Here is a 16,788-nt window from a genome sequence, read left to right as displayed (position 1 = left end):
GTCTGGACTGTGGGAGACCAATGGGGGGTGAAGGTACCCGTTCAGACCTCCGATGGTGGAAGGATGAGGGTGACCGTTTGGATCTTTAGGCCTGTGCTGAAGGTTTGTTGCGTTAGCTGGGGCCATTATGGAGTAGCAATGAGGTGAATCTTACTGAGTAGCAACGAGATGAATCTTGCTGAGTGGAGGCGAAGTAACTTTATGTAACTTCCCCACAGGAGCACCAAACAATTTTTGTCTAGAAATTAAGGATTATTGATGTGTTCAGAGTAGGAGTGAGCCCCAAGAGAGTTCGCCTGAATTGATTGTCCTTACGCCAGAAACCTGAAAAATACGGTTAAACTACCCCGGAGGTTATTCCGGGATCGCCCATCCGACGCTCAAGTTAGTAGAGAGATAGAGAGTCTAGAGAGATGATCTAGTTTGTTAGGTGAGAATTGAATACCTGTTTATTGATGAGACTGTTGATATTTGTAGTGTTGAGAAATCCAAGACATGAAACATTAATGAGATGAACCTCTTTATTGAGATAAATGGTTATGTTACCTTTTCAGGCATTTAGCCTTTTCAGCCCCATCAGTGAATCCCTAAACCACTTGGAGCTAGGTCAACTCCCAAGTAGGTTACTTCTGATGATGCGGCATAGATATTGGCGAGCCCATGGTTGAGCCCAAACAGTTACTATTTACATTTGTAAAAACTAAATTACTCTCAATGATTTGTGGTGGAGTGATGCTTGTTTTCAGGTACCCACTTAGCAAAAAATGAACTTGTACCGAGCTTGTATACCGACCCTAAATAGTAACTATACGTTTTACTACCCGATTTTTTTGCGATATCTCATATGACATATTCACATAGTCATAAAAATGGATCTTATATTGAACACACCTAAACGGCTAAACCCAACCAACCCATTTTACTTTTCATATGTCTACCAGACTACCATTTACCAAAACTTGATTTTGTTGGCAACGATCAAGATCTTATAGCAATTAATATCCTGTTTGCCGACCCTTTTTGTCTCCTATTCACTCTTAACACTTTTCTCGTCAGTCCTCACTCACTCACTCCCTCACTCCACCTCACTCTCCTAACTCTCCACCATTAATGGCCAACACAAACCCTAATTCCTCCTCCTTCTCCTCCTCCACTCTCTCACCTCAACCTCAACCTCAGCCTCAGCCTCAATCTCAAACTCAACCACCACGACCACCCCAACCCCCGAATTTGAAGCCTTATTCTCCTTCAAATCCTCCTCCGACCCAAGCAACTCTCTCTCTACCTGGACCCGGACCACCTCACCCTGCTCTTTCTACGACGTCTCCAGCCTCCAAATCCACGTCTCCAAACTCGTTCTCGAAGACCTCAACCTCATCGGACCCTTCCCTCTTTCCTTTCTCTCTCTCTCTCTCACCTCCGCATCCTCTCTTTTACACACAACCACTTCTCCGGCCCACTCCCTGACCTCTCCTCTCTCTCATCCCAAATGACATCATCAAATCTCTTTGGAAACATAAATATTCTTATTATTTTTGGATTTTCTCATAAATGAGGCAAAATCAGATTTTAAGAGAATATTCTTCCTTAAACACCCTAATACGTCAAAAAATGCATCAAAAAACGTGCAAAATAAAGCTGATTAGAATGTTACGCCAAACGCAGGAGCCTGCGCTAGGCGCAAGGCTTGCGTCTGGCGCAGGGCATTGTTGTGCACTAGGCGCACACTCGGATCTTTCGGAAAAAATCCGAATTCTCCCTTCTTACACATGAGATTTGATTCTTATTCTCACTTCATTCCATGATTCTTATTCCTTGACTAATGGATAAATGATGTGATTAGTGGATAAAGAATATATTCTTATTCTTTATCCATTGAATAATGAATTGACCATTAAGAAAATTGATTAGTACTAGTTTTGGGATACGACTAAAATCCCGATGCCTAATCGCGACTTATTTTTTTCGATTTTTCGAAAGACTAACGTAAGACAATTAACAAAAACTCGTCAAATTAATAAAGGCGAGCATGATTATACTACAAATCATTTTATTAAAACGGTGGTTATAGTTATTGACTACGACTCACATAAATTATATTTCTAAGCCGAAACCGCATGACTAATACGCAAATATGGAAAACCGTATGATGGAATAAAACTCGCGTTTCGAGACGTGACTTTATTTCTTTTTTATAAAAAAAAACTTTATTGGGACATTTTATATATAATAGGGGTTCAAAATTTGGTGTCTATAGGTTTAAAGTATTTTAATATTGCTGGAAATTTCTATAGTATTGATTGTGGATATGTTGATTATTTTTAGGCGGAGAATTCTCTTTAATTAGACGACTTTCAAGCTTGTGAAAGTGGCTTCTTGTTTTGTCTACACAAGGTACGTACATACTTATATATAGTTGGATTAGTATCATGTCCCAAGGATGAGATTTATGTAGTATCATGTCCCAAGGATGAGATTTATGTAGTATCATGTATAGGAAACTATTTTAGTTCATGTGTGATTTATATTCGATTGGATCTGCATGTTATATACCATTGTATGAAGCATGTTGATTAGATGATGATATATTGTTTGTATGGAATATTGATACAAGCATATGGGATTTAGAAACTTTATTTTATTAATTCACATGAGGGATTAATATTTATGTTGGTATTGGATCATGATTGAATCATGTTGTTCCCTTTGGATTATTTAATCACTTTATGATGATCGATGACCTTATTTGGTAAGTTGGTTATTTCACCTATGAAAGGTTGGTTGGATGTTGACTTGGTTCAACAAATAAAGGAATGTTATGGATTTAATATTGGAAATAATCTTGGGTTGGTATGTTGATGATCACCTTATCTAATCCTAAGATAAAAATAAAAGTTTATGATTATTTGATGATTATATTATTTGTCCTACTTGTGATCATAACAAGATAAATTATTAATCATGTAAAGTGAAACGTGAAAAGCAATAGCTTTAGACTTTTGCACGTCTGAAGTGTAAGACAAGTATGAGTTGGAGTACATGGTGGTAGCACATGACTTTTCTGGGGACCAGATTGATAACTATGTCCTATTTTTATTTTAAAGGTTCATCGATATCATAGGTTAGGAGAGTATGGAGTCGCGCCTGTACTTCATCTTCTAGATTGAAGTCTGGTTTTGGTTTAGACAACTCGTTCTATCAACTATTTCATCTAAATTAATTAATTTGTTAGTTGTGTAGTTTAGTTCTATAAAAGTAGTCTGCAATGTTATTCCTGCTTAATATTTATTAGAATCATGTTAAGTTTCATTTATTTATTTACTATGTAATACTCAACTTTGTTAATTACGTGCTTTGTGTTTATGTGTTGATTATGGGTATGCCTTATTGATCCTGTGGTGACCCAACTGGTGAGCAGTTTCTCGGGATCAATAAAGTATTGCCGTTTATAGGTTTGAGATGATGTATCACGGGTTCGAGAAATTGGAGAACTTGTATTGACTATTTTATTTTATAGTTGACTTTGACTATTATGGTTGACTTTTACATTTAAATGTCGGCGTGTTACAAGCCTACTTACCCTCCAGTAAGTCAATAGTTCAGTCACCCTTAAGTTTAGCCTACTTATTCTAAATATAAATTCAAAGTCTAACCTTCCCCATTATCTAGCATTCAAAGTCTCCAGTAAGTTCAAAGTTTTGTATTCCCTAAAGTCCACATAAGCAATCTTCTTTAAGTCTAATGGAGGATTGCCAATCATCAGTTCAATAGGAAAAGAAACGAAAGTGAAAACAAAATTCTCTAAATAGTTGTTAGGATCTAGAAAATATGGAAATAAAAAAAATGGAAAACAAATAAAAAAAAAGCAGCAAAAGAAGCGAATCCAAATAGTAGAGCAGTAGACAATAGGGAAATAAAAAAATGAAAAACATATTAAAAAAGAAGAAGCAAAACATTAATACTATGACTTGAACCTGCGTTAGGGTCTGTTCTCTCCATCTTATTTTTAGTTCGGTTCGGTTCGGTTCAATTTAGTTCAGTTCAGTTCAGTTCAATTCAGTTCAATTCAGTTCAGTTCAGCTTTAGACAATACGTTTCCTCTCACATATCACTATTCATTTCAGTTCAGTTCAGTTCAGTTCAGTTCAATTCCGTTCAGTTCAATTCAGTTCAGTTCAGTTCAATTCAACTGTTTTATGCCGAAGAGAACATACCCTTAGTCGAGCAGATAGATAATAGTTATCAGTCTAAGTGTCTAACCACCAAGCCAAGTTCAAACATTTGCATTTATAGTTATATTCATGATTTCTTTCCATTTTCTTCTCCATCTTTTTCCTATGGATCAAAATGGATTGGCATTTTGAACACCCCTGAATCCAACGAACTTGTTTTAGTTTTTACTCTAGTTATTAGGCTCGGGCTATGCACCGGGTAAGAAAAATTTTCATTTATTAATATTGTACTTTGATATGACAACACTAAATAAAACTTGGTCTAGTGGTTAAAACTTTAGTACATGAACGTAAGGTCAAGGGATCAAAACCTATACTATGCAATTTCTAATTTTTTTATTGTACATGGATTACATGAACTAAAACCCCTTAGGAAGAGCGCCACGTGGCACCATTCCTCATTTACGCACGCCTTTTAATATATTAATATAGATGTCTACCTAACTCTATAATAAAACTTGATTTTGTTGGCAACGATCAAGATCTTATAGGTATAGTGGCAATTATGTCTTGGCTCAGTGATTAAGATTAATATGATGTAAATGATAGGTAACAGGTTCAAATCTCAATCCCCTGTTTTGTAATTTGTACTCTTTTATAGTTTTTATGGATTAAAAAAAATATCAAGATCTTATAGCAATTAATATCCTTTACCGTTGCGACTTGCTAACCCTTTTTGTCTTCACTCTCAACACTTTCTCCTCAGTCCTCACTCACTCCAGCTCACTCTCCTAACTCTCCAGTCTCCACCATCAATGGCCAACACAAACCCCTTCTTCCTCCTCCTACTCCTCTCGCTCACCTCAACCTCAAGCTCAATGACCACCCCAAACCCCGAGACACAAGCCTTACTCTCCTTCAAATCCTCCTCCGACCCAACCAACTTTCTCTCCACCTGGACCCCAACCACCTCACCCTGCTCTTTCTACGGCGTCTCCTGCCTCCAAACCCACGTCTCCAAACTCGTTCTCGAAGACCTTAACCTCACAGGCCCCTTCCCTCCTTCCTTACTCTCTCTCTCTCATCTCCGCGTCCTCTCTCTTAAACACAACCACTTCTCCGGCCCACTCCCTGACCTCTCCTCTCTCTCATCCCTTAAACTCCTTTTCCTCTCCTTCAACAACTTCTCTGGTCACATCCCTCCTTCTCTCTCCTCCCTTTTTCAACTCTACCGCATTGACATCTCCCATAACTCCTTCTGCGGCCTCCTTCCCAGGGAACTTAACCGTTTGTCTCACCTCTTGACTCTTCGTCTAGAACACAATGCCTTTTCTGGGGAGATTCTCTTCTTCAATAATTTTCTTCCTAATATTCAAGACTTTAACGTTTCTGCTAACACTTTTAATGGTCCTATTCCTCAATCTCTCTCATCTTTTCCTGTTTCTTCTTTTCAAGGCAATGCAGCCCTTTGCGGTCCTCCATTGCTGACCTGCAAAAACGGCGCCGTTTCCAACGATCCAGCGAAACCCAAGAGCGGGAACGACGCCGTTTCATCTCCCGTAGTGTCTTCGTCGCCGGTTTCCACCAGAATTTACCCTCCTACGACGGAGAAAAAGTCTAATTATCGAGGGAAAATGAGTATGTGGGGAATCATGGCCATAATTCTGGGAGACATTTTGGTGTTGGTGACGATATCTTTGCTACTGTACTGTTACTTTTGGAGGAGTAACAAGAAGAGGAGTTTAGGGCTGATTTCAGGAGGAGAGAAGATAGTATACTCGACGAGTCCGTACCCAAGTGGAATGGGTGGGTTGGAGAGGGAACCGGGTCGGATGGTGTTCTTTGAAGGAGGGAAGAAGTTTGAGTTGGAAGATCTGTTGAGAGCTTCAGCGGAGATGTTAGGGAAAGGGGTGTTTGGTACAGCGTATAAGGCGGTGTTGGATGATGGAAATGTAGTAGCCGTCAAGAGGTTGAAGGAGGCACAGCTGGCTGGAAGGAAAGAGTTTGAGCAACAAATGGAGGTTTTAGGGAGGTTGAGACACCCTAATTTGGTTTCTTTAAAGGCCTATTATTTTGCACCGGATGAAAAGCTTTTGGTCTTTGATTACTTGCCTAATGGCAGCTTGTTCTGGCTCCTTCATGGTAAATTCATTTTCTCTCTCTCTTTTTTCTTTTTGTTTTTATTTTTGCAACTAATGTGATTATTTAACTTAGTTAGCAAAGTCTTGTGAACGTAGTAGCGAGCTTGTACCGAAATCATTTTTTTTTTGATCTGGATTAGTTGGCATACCTTAGGGTCGTTTAGGGGTATATAGAAATTTTTAATAGAATTAAAAATGTTAGAATGGTATGTACTATTCGTCTATTTGCATATCATAGTGATAAATTGATAGTATCTAGTAGTTTAAGGTGAAATATTCAAAAGTATTTTCCTGATTACACGACATATATAATGTCATATGCTACTATCCATATAAGGCTGAATCAAATTAGACAAGCTCAACTTTTACTTCTTGTACGTATAAGAAAATACCTTTTATTTCTGATTCTTATTTGATTTTGGAGAGTTTTAGATATAGAAAGAATGATAAATGTACTAGTACTAACTAGTAAGTTTCCAGAACTGAGGTTAAGAGAAGAATTAGGTGGTGAGAGTACATAAAAAGGCCTGGGCAGTGGCTTTTGTTTTGCCAATATTAGATAGTGCTGAAAAGAAGATGTTATTACAGTTTCAGTTTTGGACGTATAAGAAAGAGTTAAGAGTGTGTGTGAACGAATTTTGCACCATAAATGGAAGCAAGTATCAAGGAGTCTTAGGTCCAATAGTATGGCTTCCTATCTTCTACATGGGAGATCAAGGTTTAAATTTTGGTGGAAGCAAAATATCAATATTGTTGGTGAAGGGGGTTAGAATTTGTTGGGCCTCTGGATGAGTGGCTCTGTGCGGGTGCAGTTCAAAAAAATTTATCTTATCACGAGTTCTAAAAGGGTACTAAACAAAATAAAAAAATAAATGGAAGGAAGGGGGTGGTATGTAGTGTAATAATAGTAGTAGTTAGTATAACCGCTAATAATGAATGAAAATTGAGTAATAATGAGATTGTGAGGGGCCATTAAATGGACAGCCTAGGTAGAAGCATCATGCCAGAGTTTGCATGTGATGTGTGTTAATGTTGATCTTATTCCAAAATTCCTTACGGAGCTGGGTTTCGGAACTTTTTTTCCCTTTTCCTTTCTTTTGTTGGGGTTGAGTATGAATTATGATGTACTACTTTGGAGTACTAAATTTTTTTGTAGCTAGTAGGAGTATAACTGTATAAGATATTCAGTAGGATCAATTACATTATAGAGAAAAAAACAATTTATAGGTCAATTTTTAGTGTATTCCATTGGATTCCTCGGCACAAAAGTCCGAAATAGACACATGTTGACATTCTCTTGTAGATATATCTATTTGTTTTTGGTATCTCACTGGAAACTCCTCAATAAGAAGAACGACCGTACTACATCAGCACCTATCGCACGTCAATCAGTCCAGCTACATAGGTTAACACTTGAGAGTAGGAAATACAAGGGAATCCCAACTCCCAAACATAGGTAGGTACTGAAATTCGAATATTTAAGGTGAATTTTCCACCACCTCTACCAAGCAAGCTTGATATGTAGATATATCTATTATGTTATTGCAAACATTGCTAGTAATATATATATATATATATATATATATATATATATATTAATATATATATATATATAGGGGTAGGATCCGCTGAAAACAGCTCTTAATCTGAAAACTGAAAACAAGGTAACTTTTAAGCCCTTTGGGGTAACTTTTAACACTTTTAGGGTAACTTTTGTCAGTTTTAGGGTAACTTTATTATATTTGTAGTTCTATATATTTCAAGGGTAACTTTATTTATTATAAGAGTAACTATTACCACTTTTAGGGTAACTTTTACCATTTTTAGGACAACTTTTTAGATTTTAAGGGTAACTTATTTTAACTTTGATTATAGTTAAACCTATGAAGGATTCGAACCTACATCGTTGTGTCTTACACAATGTTTTGCCAATTGAGCTAATAGGTTGTATGAATTTCGCCAAATATATGTTAGTGAGAGGGGGTAACAAAGAGCTTTAATACAGCAACTAATAACAATTTTTGGAAACTAATAAAAACAGAGTATGCTACACCATAATGAACAAGATAAAAATAACAGAGAGAACACCAAAAGTAAAAAGTAGACAATACCACATGAAACGAAAGATTAGGAAAATTAAAATTATCAGTTTTACATCAGAGAAAGCAACAACATCCAAGTAATGTAACCATAAGATTTCATAAACACGCAATATAAAGTTACCCTAAAAGTGCATAAAGTTACCCTTGAAATATATATGAAATTACCCTAAAATTGCTAAAAGTTAGCCTAAAAACGGTAAAAATTATCCTAAAAGTGGTAATATTTAGTCTTATAATAAATAAAGTTATCCTTCAAATATATACAACTACCCTTAATATAATAAAGTTACCCCAAAACTGGCAAAAGTTATCCTAAAAGTGTTAAAAGTTACCCTAAAGGGGTTAAAAGTTACCCTTGTTTTCAGTTTTCAGCCTAAAGATAGTTTTCACGAGATCTCATTCCTATATATATATATTATATAATATATATATATATATATATATATATATATATATATTAATAATATATATATATTATATATATATATATATAGGTAGGGATGGCAATCCAGTCCGAATCCGACCCTAGTCCGCTCCGATCCGAAGGAAAAAATTCGAGTTGACTTTGACAAAAAAGTAATCCGACTCTGACTCCATTTAAAAAATCCGACTCCGAGTCGGAGGAGGGTCGGAGTCGGATCTCATAAAATAATCCGACATCCGAATCCGACTCCGACTTTGAGTCAATCAATCCTTTTTTCTTATTTATGTTATGTATAATTTATGTATAATCTGACTTCGACTTTCAGCCAATTGTATTATATAGGATTTTCCCATAGAAAAAACGATTGTTAAAAATAATTATAATAATTAGATTATTTGTACTATATAAGATTTCCATATGATGATTAGAATAAATTGTAATGATTAAATAATTGTATTATAAAAAATTGGAAGAAAAATAAGTCGGATCAGGTTCGGAGTTGGATGTTCGGATTTTAAGTCGGATGTCCGGATTTTAAGTCGGGTCGGATCTCGGAGTCGGATGTTCGAATTTTAAGTCGAGTTGGGGTCGGATTTTCAAAGTCGGATGTCGGCGTCGGAGTCGGACTCAGATTTAAAATCCGACTTTCTGTAGGGTCGGAGTCGGATTATGCATAATCCAGTCCAAGTCCGACCCGCTGCCATTCCTAATTATTGGTAAAGTATGGAGTATACATGTTAAGATAACACGGGCCCTTTTACATGAATGTGATCGATTTGGGTTCGTCGTTTAGGATGTACTTCGAATTAGGGGGTATGGTAAGAGGAATCCCACCATTAATTACGCTTAGTTAACAAACATTGAGCACTTAGTATATAGGATAGAACTAGTTCGTGTCTCGGGCAATACACTTCGAATTATTTACCAACGTGTATTTGAACTCTTAAAATATAGAAATATTATCTGATCTTTAAATGATTTTTTCCGTCAAAAAAAACCAACTAAGTATTGTCGTGTAGTTGGTTAGTGCTTTAGCATTTCAAATAAGTGGTCAGAGGTTCGAGTTTTTAAACACACATTTTTATTGTTCAATGTCTCATTTGATTGTGTGTAGGAAGGGAGAGTACATGTGGCAGCATGATATTTGTTTGTCTGGGTTTTATATATATATATATATATATATATATATATAAAGATCTTTACCAACTAAGAGAACCTTTGTTATATTTAGCAAATTGGAGGTAAGTGTTGGAACGCATGTTTTATACTAGTATAAAAAAAAATAAGATGCAAATGTCTTCATGATTTTTTTAATTTAAAATGTATATTATCAAAAGGTCTATAATTACCTTTATTAATATATAATAATGTATAATGTTAATTAAAATTGTACATTTATAAATATGAAAGTCAAAATATTACAATTATTATAATAGAGAGAAGGTGTTTTAATTGGCCTCATGAAGATTCCTCATGCCATGTATCTGTGTGAATGTTAGATGAATATAATTATGGTACTTTTGGTCTAAAACTGGGGCGTTAACCGTTAGAGGCATTTGGGTAATTTAGGAGATGCTTATAAGAGTGTCTCAAAAATGAGGGAGCAATTTCTTTCTTTTTGGCATGGTCGGAGGTATTATTGAATTGGTTCTCTTAACTTTTTTATTTTTTTTATAGTTTGGGTACATAATGAAAGTTAGGACACCCTTCTCTCAAGGGAGAATTGGTTCTCTTTAGTGGTTCATCAAAATTCTGTCCCTTTTTTTTTTTTTTTTAATGTATGGTCAATTATTATATTTTGGCAAATAGATCTAATCAATTGGATTATATTTTGGTAGATGGGCCGGGCCGTATCCAAAAAAAATTACCCATCACTCGGGCCGAGCCAAAATTCGGGCCAAAAATTTATGTCCAAAGCCCTCTATTTCGGCCCAAATGAGCGGGCTTTTTGGGCCGAAATTGGACCGGGCAAAAAAATATATAAAAAAATCATTTTTGGCTTGTTCGAAAATTCGGGCCAGGCCAAAATTATCAGCTCTAATTTTCTGGTTGGTAGGGAGTCGATTTGTTAATGGGGTACTTTGATATGCAATGTTGAATATACAAAAGTTGCATAGTGAAAACTTCATAGAGGAAGGTTTGGGTATACGTAGATATTGGAAGAAGGAGATATAAGGTTGGCCTAGTTGATTGGAGCCTGGAGGTACTCCTTCCATGCCTGTGACATGGTTCGGTTATCTTTCTAAAGCACAATATCAAAACTCCCCCTCACTTGCAAAGGATTTTTATCTTATTTTCTTTACAAAAAGTGTAGATATTGAAAGACGAGAAGAAAGGAAGGTGGGTCGGCTGTAGAACTGTAGTAGTGCTACTTTCAGCGTGTGAAACAGATTATTGTACAGAGTAAAAATGCATTTGCTCCAAACCCCTCAGGTAACATCATTGCCCCATTTCTGGGGAAAAGGGACATACTAAGATAGTGATGGGAGCCAACGTATTTACTATTTAGTATTTACATCAAAACCTTTTGCAACAATCAGAATGAAGGGAGAGCGTCCATCTTTATTCTTTATAAAGTGCCTAATTTTGCTAGGTTTAATTGTTCACTTTTCCCTTTTTGTTCTTTTCATGGCTTAATGTTGCCATTTAACTCTCAAAAGACCTCCCTACCCAGAGGAAATCTGCTTATTTCCAAAACAAATTATGAGCTATACTTACACCTCACAAGTCACAAGCCTAAAGCAACAAAATCTACCATATTCTAATAGTTATTGTGGTCCCCATATCCCTGATTTGCTAATGTCGGTTAAGGAGAAATTTAGTCATTATTTTCTTAACTGGGGGACCACAGGTTTGTAATATATTACCATCAGAAAGGGGAAAAAAAAGAAGTTTGTAACACTTTGGTTTTTGCATCATTTACATATGAATTTTGATTTTTTTTTTTTGACTTATATATGAAAATACCAATGTATTATGTAGATATTGTTGAATTAGTCTCAAACTCTCAATGCAAATTCCAAATATATCAAGCTTTTAAGAATCTATAAGATAGTTAAATATATGAATAATCAAAGTTCTATTTTAGCTAGCATACTAGTCAAAGTGTATTTTGTGGTGATGATCCATTAGTAGTTACTCCCAGACTCTAGACTCAAAATAAACCCAGCAAAATAGACTTTTAAGTTTCACAATTAAGCCTAAGAATGCTAAGTAAATCAACTCCAAAGATGTAGACATCAGAGAAGGGAAGCTAAATATAAAAGCTATGACAATGGCTAGTTGTAGCAAGAGAGGAGGGGGTAATTGACTGAAAGAGATGATGTCAGGGGTAGGGTTTAGTTTTCTTTGTGGTGGAGTACGGGTTTTTAGGGAGAAGAGAGAAACACTTTTTTTTGTCATACACAGATAAATGGTCAAGGCATTAGTTCTTGTTTTGCTAACATGCTTACCCTTGTACTGTATAATCATTAAGAACCATAACAGTATGAAAGTACGGATAGATGTATGATTAATTTACTGAATTATACTCCCTCCATTCCTAGTTGTTCGTCCGACATTGACTTTTTTTTCTCTCTTAAAAAGGATTCTAAATAGGAAGAACGGCAAGAACCTATAGTGACGGAGGGAGTATTGGATTTAATATATATGTGATGCTTGTGGGTTTTTTTTTTTTTTTTTTTTTTTTTTTTTTTTTTGAGGGGTGATGTTTGTGAGGTATGAAAGTCAGGAATAGCTTGTTTAATGATCAGCATTTAAGTTTGCCATTCGGATTAATTTAAACATATTCCAAGAACATGAATTATGATGGTATTGATTATTGAGCATGATCAAACTTAATAACTTAAACTTAAGTGTTTTTAGTCTTAATGAGTTTGTAAAGTTCAGTTCTTGGTGAAGTAGCTATGTAGTCTACATACATGTTAGCACTTCATAGTACTGTCACCCTCAGGGAAGTGAATGCCAATTTGTCTTATGTGGCAGGGAACAGAGGACCTGGACGAACCCCATTAGACTGGACAACAAGATTAAAAATAGCTGCAGGTGCGGCTAGAGGATTAGCATTCATCCATAGCTCATGCAGGGCCCTGAAGCTCATCCATGGCAACATCAAATCGACAAATATCCTCATTGATAAAGCTGGTGATGCTTGTGTTTCTGACTTTGGTCTCTCCAGCTTTGCTCCAACGTCAACCGTCAATCCGAGATCCAATGGTTACCGTGCTCCTGAATCACTAGATGGTCGCAGGCTGAACCAAAAGGCCGACGTCTACTCTTTTGGAGTCTTATTGCTTGAGCTCCTAACAGGCAAGTGCATAAATTCTTAAAATATATCTGGGGAGTTACTGCATAATATGGGTGGTTACAAAGAAAATACCTCAGTAACTCTTTAAAAAAACACCTCAGTAACAAGAGAACTCTTGTTTTTTCTGTCCATCTGCTTCCGATCAAGAATGACCAAACATGCTTGATGCAAAATAAAAGTCTTCAGAGATCCTTATGATCCATGTACCAGTATGCCTAATTCTAAAATTGCTGCAGCTCCTTGAATGTTCTCACACTGAGTTTACCCTTCTGTACCCATGAGTCCATGACTGACCTGTATCATTGTAGGACATTTACCTGTTTGGCACGGTTTTGTTTTGGGTTCATTTTTGAGTGGTTTGGGGTTCGGGGGTAGAGAGCCAGTAACACAAGCCTTCACAGAAAAGTCTCCTATGATACATAATGGACTGAGAGCCCTAGACGATATATGTTAGTTTAAGTTATCTATAGGCTGCCTGAGTGCCTGTAATACTGAATGCTCACTAAAGATATTGCACTTTGAATTGTGTGGAAGTGAAACATATATCTGCCTACATATCAGTCAGGGCCTCGGGAGTTAAGAGGTTCTATTTAACAAGGATCTGGAATTACTGATTTCAGTTTGTGATTCCAGGCGACCAGGACATCCCAAGATCCTGGTTGTGACAAGAGGATTAGGAGAGGTTGGCCATTAATTCAGATTATTAGCTTTAAGTTAACAAGACTAAAGGGGCATAACCTGAACTCCTGAAGTGCATTTAGTTAATTTGCAGCTCTCCTCTTGATCTATAGCTTGGAGAAAATACAATTTCTGCATGATTATTGTTTTATTTTATTCTTCTGGCTTACAGGAAAATATCCATCAATAGTGGAGGGAAGTGGGCCTTATGGCACGGTAGGAGTTGGTGGGGTGGTGGATCTTCCTAGGTGGGTTCAGTCAGTAGTAAGAGAGGAATGGACAGCGGAAGTTTTCGATCTGGAGTTGATGAGGTATAAGGACATCGAGGAGGAGATGGTGGGTTTGTTGCAGATTGCCATGGCTTGTACCTCCGCCTCTGCTGACCAACGGCCTAGAATGGGGCAAGTGGTCAAAATGATCGAGGAGATACGTGGTATTGAAGTATCACCATCACACGATAACTTCGACTCTGACTCGCCTTCTATCTCAGAGGATACAGGTGGTGTTAGTCAATGATCATGCGAAGCAAGTTGAACGTTGTGACTTGTGAATTGACAACAAAACCATGATGACTCTTGGGTGGTGTAAATCAGGTTTAACGATTTATATGACTGTATCTTCCATTTGATTCTAGCTTAGTGTAGAGATGATTTTATTGATATTTGTAGATTGTGTTGCTAAAACAAAGAACATGTAAATTTGCTCTGGGAAATCGGAAACTTCTAACAAATGCCAACTAGCGTACTTGATAAAGTAATTTAACGTAACTACGAGGTGAACTGGTAGCCGACATTTATTATGGGTGACAAATCAAGATTAGGGTTTGAATTTCTTTCATCTTTATTCTTTATCCACAACCTCCTCCCAGCCTCTCTCCAAAAGAAAGAAATTAAAAAAACGAAAAGGATTAAGGGGAAGCTAATATATTTCGTTTTACTTGCCATCAGCCCAAATGCTCAATTGCAACTTGTGTAGTTGTGTTAATACTTCCTTTGATAAGTTTTTGAGGAAAGAAATTGAAGGATTTTATTATAATTCCAAAAAATTAAAGGTTACTTCTGACTAATATGATTTATAGTTGGTATTTCAACATCAAATTATTGAGTAAGAAATTTTCAATTTACAATTAGGAGGTTTTTTTAAGATATTTGTGTCTACATAATTTAATCTATTATCATGAAAAAGATTCATTCTAACTCAAACATAATTGCAACCTTGATATAATAATATCATAAATCAACTGGAAGCTTATAGATTCATTCGAGGCCTAAATGACAAAGAAACCTTGTTTTAGAACTTGATAAGCAAACTTCTTGTAGAATAATTTGAATACTTTTAGTTAGAATTATAGTTACGTTATACTGATACCTTGTTTGAGAAAGATGCTTTTTATGATGATACATTATAGTCAAGCTTGTGCTATGATATAGAAGACGAGCACAGGCGAAACTATGACTCTATGAGTAACATAGGGGTTGAATTATGTATTGAGATTCAAATCTTATTTCTATTAGTTTAGATTGTTATATAAATTTCGTTTAGCTTGCTATGAATAATAATCTTACTTCATTAGTAAATGCAAGAAATTAGACCTAGTGAAATGTTATTCTCTCTTCCCTACCTGTCTTTTACATTTATGCTTTAAATATTGATTGTTATCTTAAAGACCCTATTTTGAAGTATTTATGACTTATGAGAATGCACTCTAAGATGGTTAGTCTTCCGAAGGCAACAAAATGATTCCTTGAATTAAAAAAAAAACTTCTCCCATCCTCTTATCTTGCACATGTGGACACTTACCTAGTGAACTTACAACTCAAATTACTAGATTTAATGGGTTCCTATTTTTGTTGTTAGGATATGCTAATTTGCCTCCTAATTTGGGGAAATAGGTTTAAGTGAGGGATAGTAGTGACAAAAGAGTAAAATATTTTGGGAGCTACTATAGTTAAATAATATCCAAGCTCTATGCTATGGAGCCATGATTAATTGCTGCCTCGGTTTCCCCGCAATACACTAATTCCATTTTTTGGTTTCTGTGGGTGATATCTATTGTCCAAGACTGAATGATAAAATACTGGAGATTTGGGTTTCAATCGAATGTCTAAGAACGGAACATGGCTATATTGCAGATTCTTTATTTTTGGTGAGCTTTGTTGTATTGTCCAAGAGTGAATGATAAATTACGGGATATTTGGGTCGAATAGAAGAGCGTTCATCATTGCTTCCTCATAATGTATGGTGTACCGAGTAATTTTTAGATTGGACTATTAGTTTATATTTATAGTTCATGTTAATTATATAGTTTTGTTTGACTATGTCAGAAGTTATTTGGACTTGTATATCATGGAATTAATAGTTGTTCATTGTTGGACTTGTAGTGGAAAGAGGAAGACTCTTTTGGAAACATATGTTGGACGTGGGATAGAGGTGAAGCTGAGGCTTCGAAGTCCTAGCACTAGTGCAAAAAAAATGCTTTTGTTGCTTAGCAAGTGCTTCGATTTATTTAAAAACGTGAGCTATTTGTACTTCTCTCATCTTACACGGTGTGTTTCAACACAAGAGACATGTTAACTACTTTTAAAAATACTAAGAATTTATTTAAATCTACATCGGGCATCAACCTCATTCTATAAATTTTGATATGATAAAGTGTTATAGAACAATAGGAGTGCACTTCCCAAAAGCTAGCTTAGGAGGAGGAGAGCCCATTGTCCTATATAAACCACACACCAATCTCTCATACGGTCGATGTGGGATCCTTTCCCGGGGTCAGTACATAACATTCGTCCCCCCATAAGAATCAACATCCTTGTTGGTCACGACCATGTTGGTCACGGCTGGCTGGTTCAAGGCCACCACTCCGTGGGCCACCACTACGAGGTTTGACTCTGATACCATTTGTTATAGAATAATAGGGATGCACTTCCCAAAAGCTAGCTCAAGAGGAGGAGAGCCCATTGTC

The 16,788-nt window shown here is 36.3% G+C and overlaps 1 protein-coding gene across 1 annotated transcript; it reads left to right on the top strand.

The window, feature by feature from the left end:
• Window positions 1-4,899: 4,899 nt before the first annotated feature.
• On the top strand, window positions 4,900-14,553 carry LOC104896575 (probable leucine-rich repeat receptor-like protein kinase At1g68400). The gene is made up of 3 exons (XM_010683340.4): window positions 4,900-6,314; window positions 12,824-13,147; window positions 13,996-14,553. The coding sequence occupies exons 1-3, from the start codon at window positions 4,988-4,990 to the stop codon at window positions 14,337-14,339; spliced, it is 1,995 nt and encodes a 664-aa protein (XP_010681642.2). The 5' UTR covers window positions 4,900-4,987; the 3' UTR covers window positions 14,340-14,553.
• Window positions 14,554-16,788: the final 2,235 nt, after the last annotated feature.

This window comes from Beta vulgaris, chromosome 6, assembly GCF_026745355.1.
Source record: "Beta vulgaris subsp. vulgaris cultivar EL10 chromosome 6, EL10.2, whole genome shotgun sequence".
NCBI classification, from domain to species: Eukaryota; Viridiplantae; Streptophyta; class Magnoliopsida; order Caryophyllales; family Amaranthaceae; genus Beta; species Beta vulgaris.
This window is presented reverse-complemented; position numbering and strand designations above follow the sequence as displayed.

Bases quoted from the DNA above. Each gene is read 5' to 3' on its own strand.
- LOC104896575 (XM_010683340.4), top strand. From the start codon at position 4,988: ATGGCCAACACAAACCCCTTCTTCCTCCTCCTACTCCTCTCGCTCACC. The intron at 6,315-12,823 runs GTAAATTCATTT...CTTATGTGGCAG, and splicing joins CTTGTTCTGGCTCCTTCATG to GGAACAGAGGACCTGGACGA. The intron at 13,148-13,995 runs GCAAGTGCATAA...TCTGGCTTACAG, and splicing joins ATTGCTTGAGCTCCTAACAG to GAAAATATCCATCAATAGTG.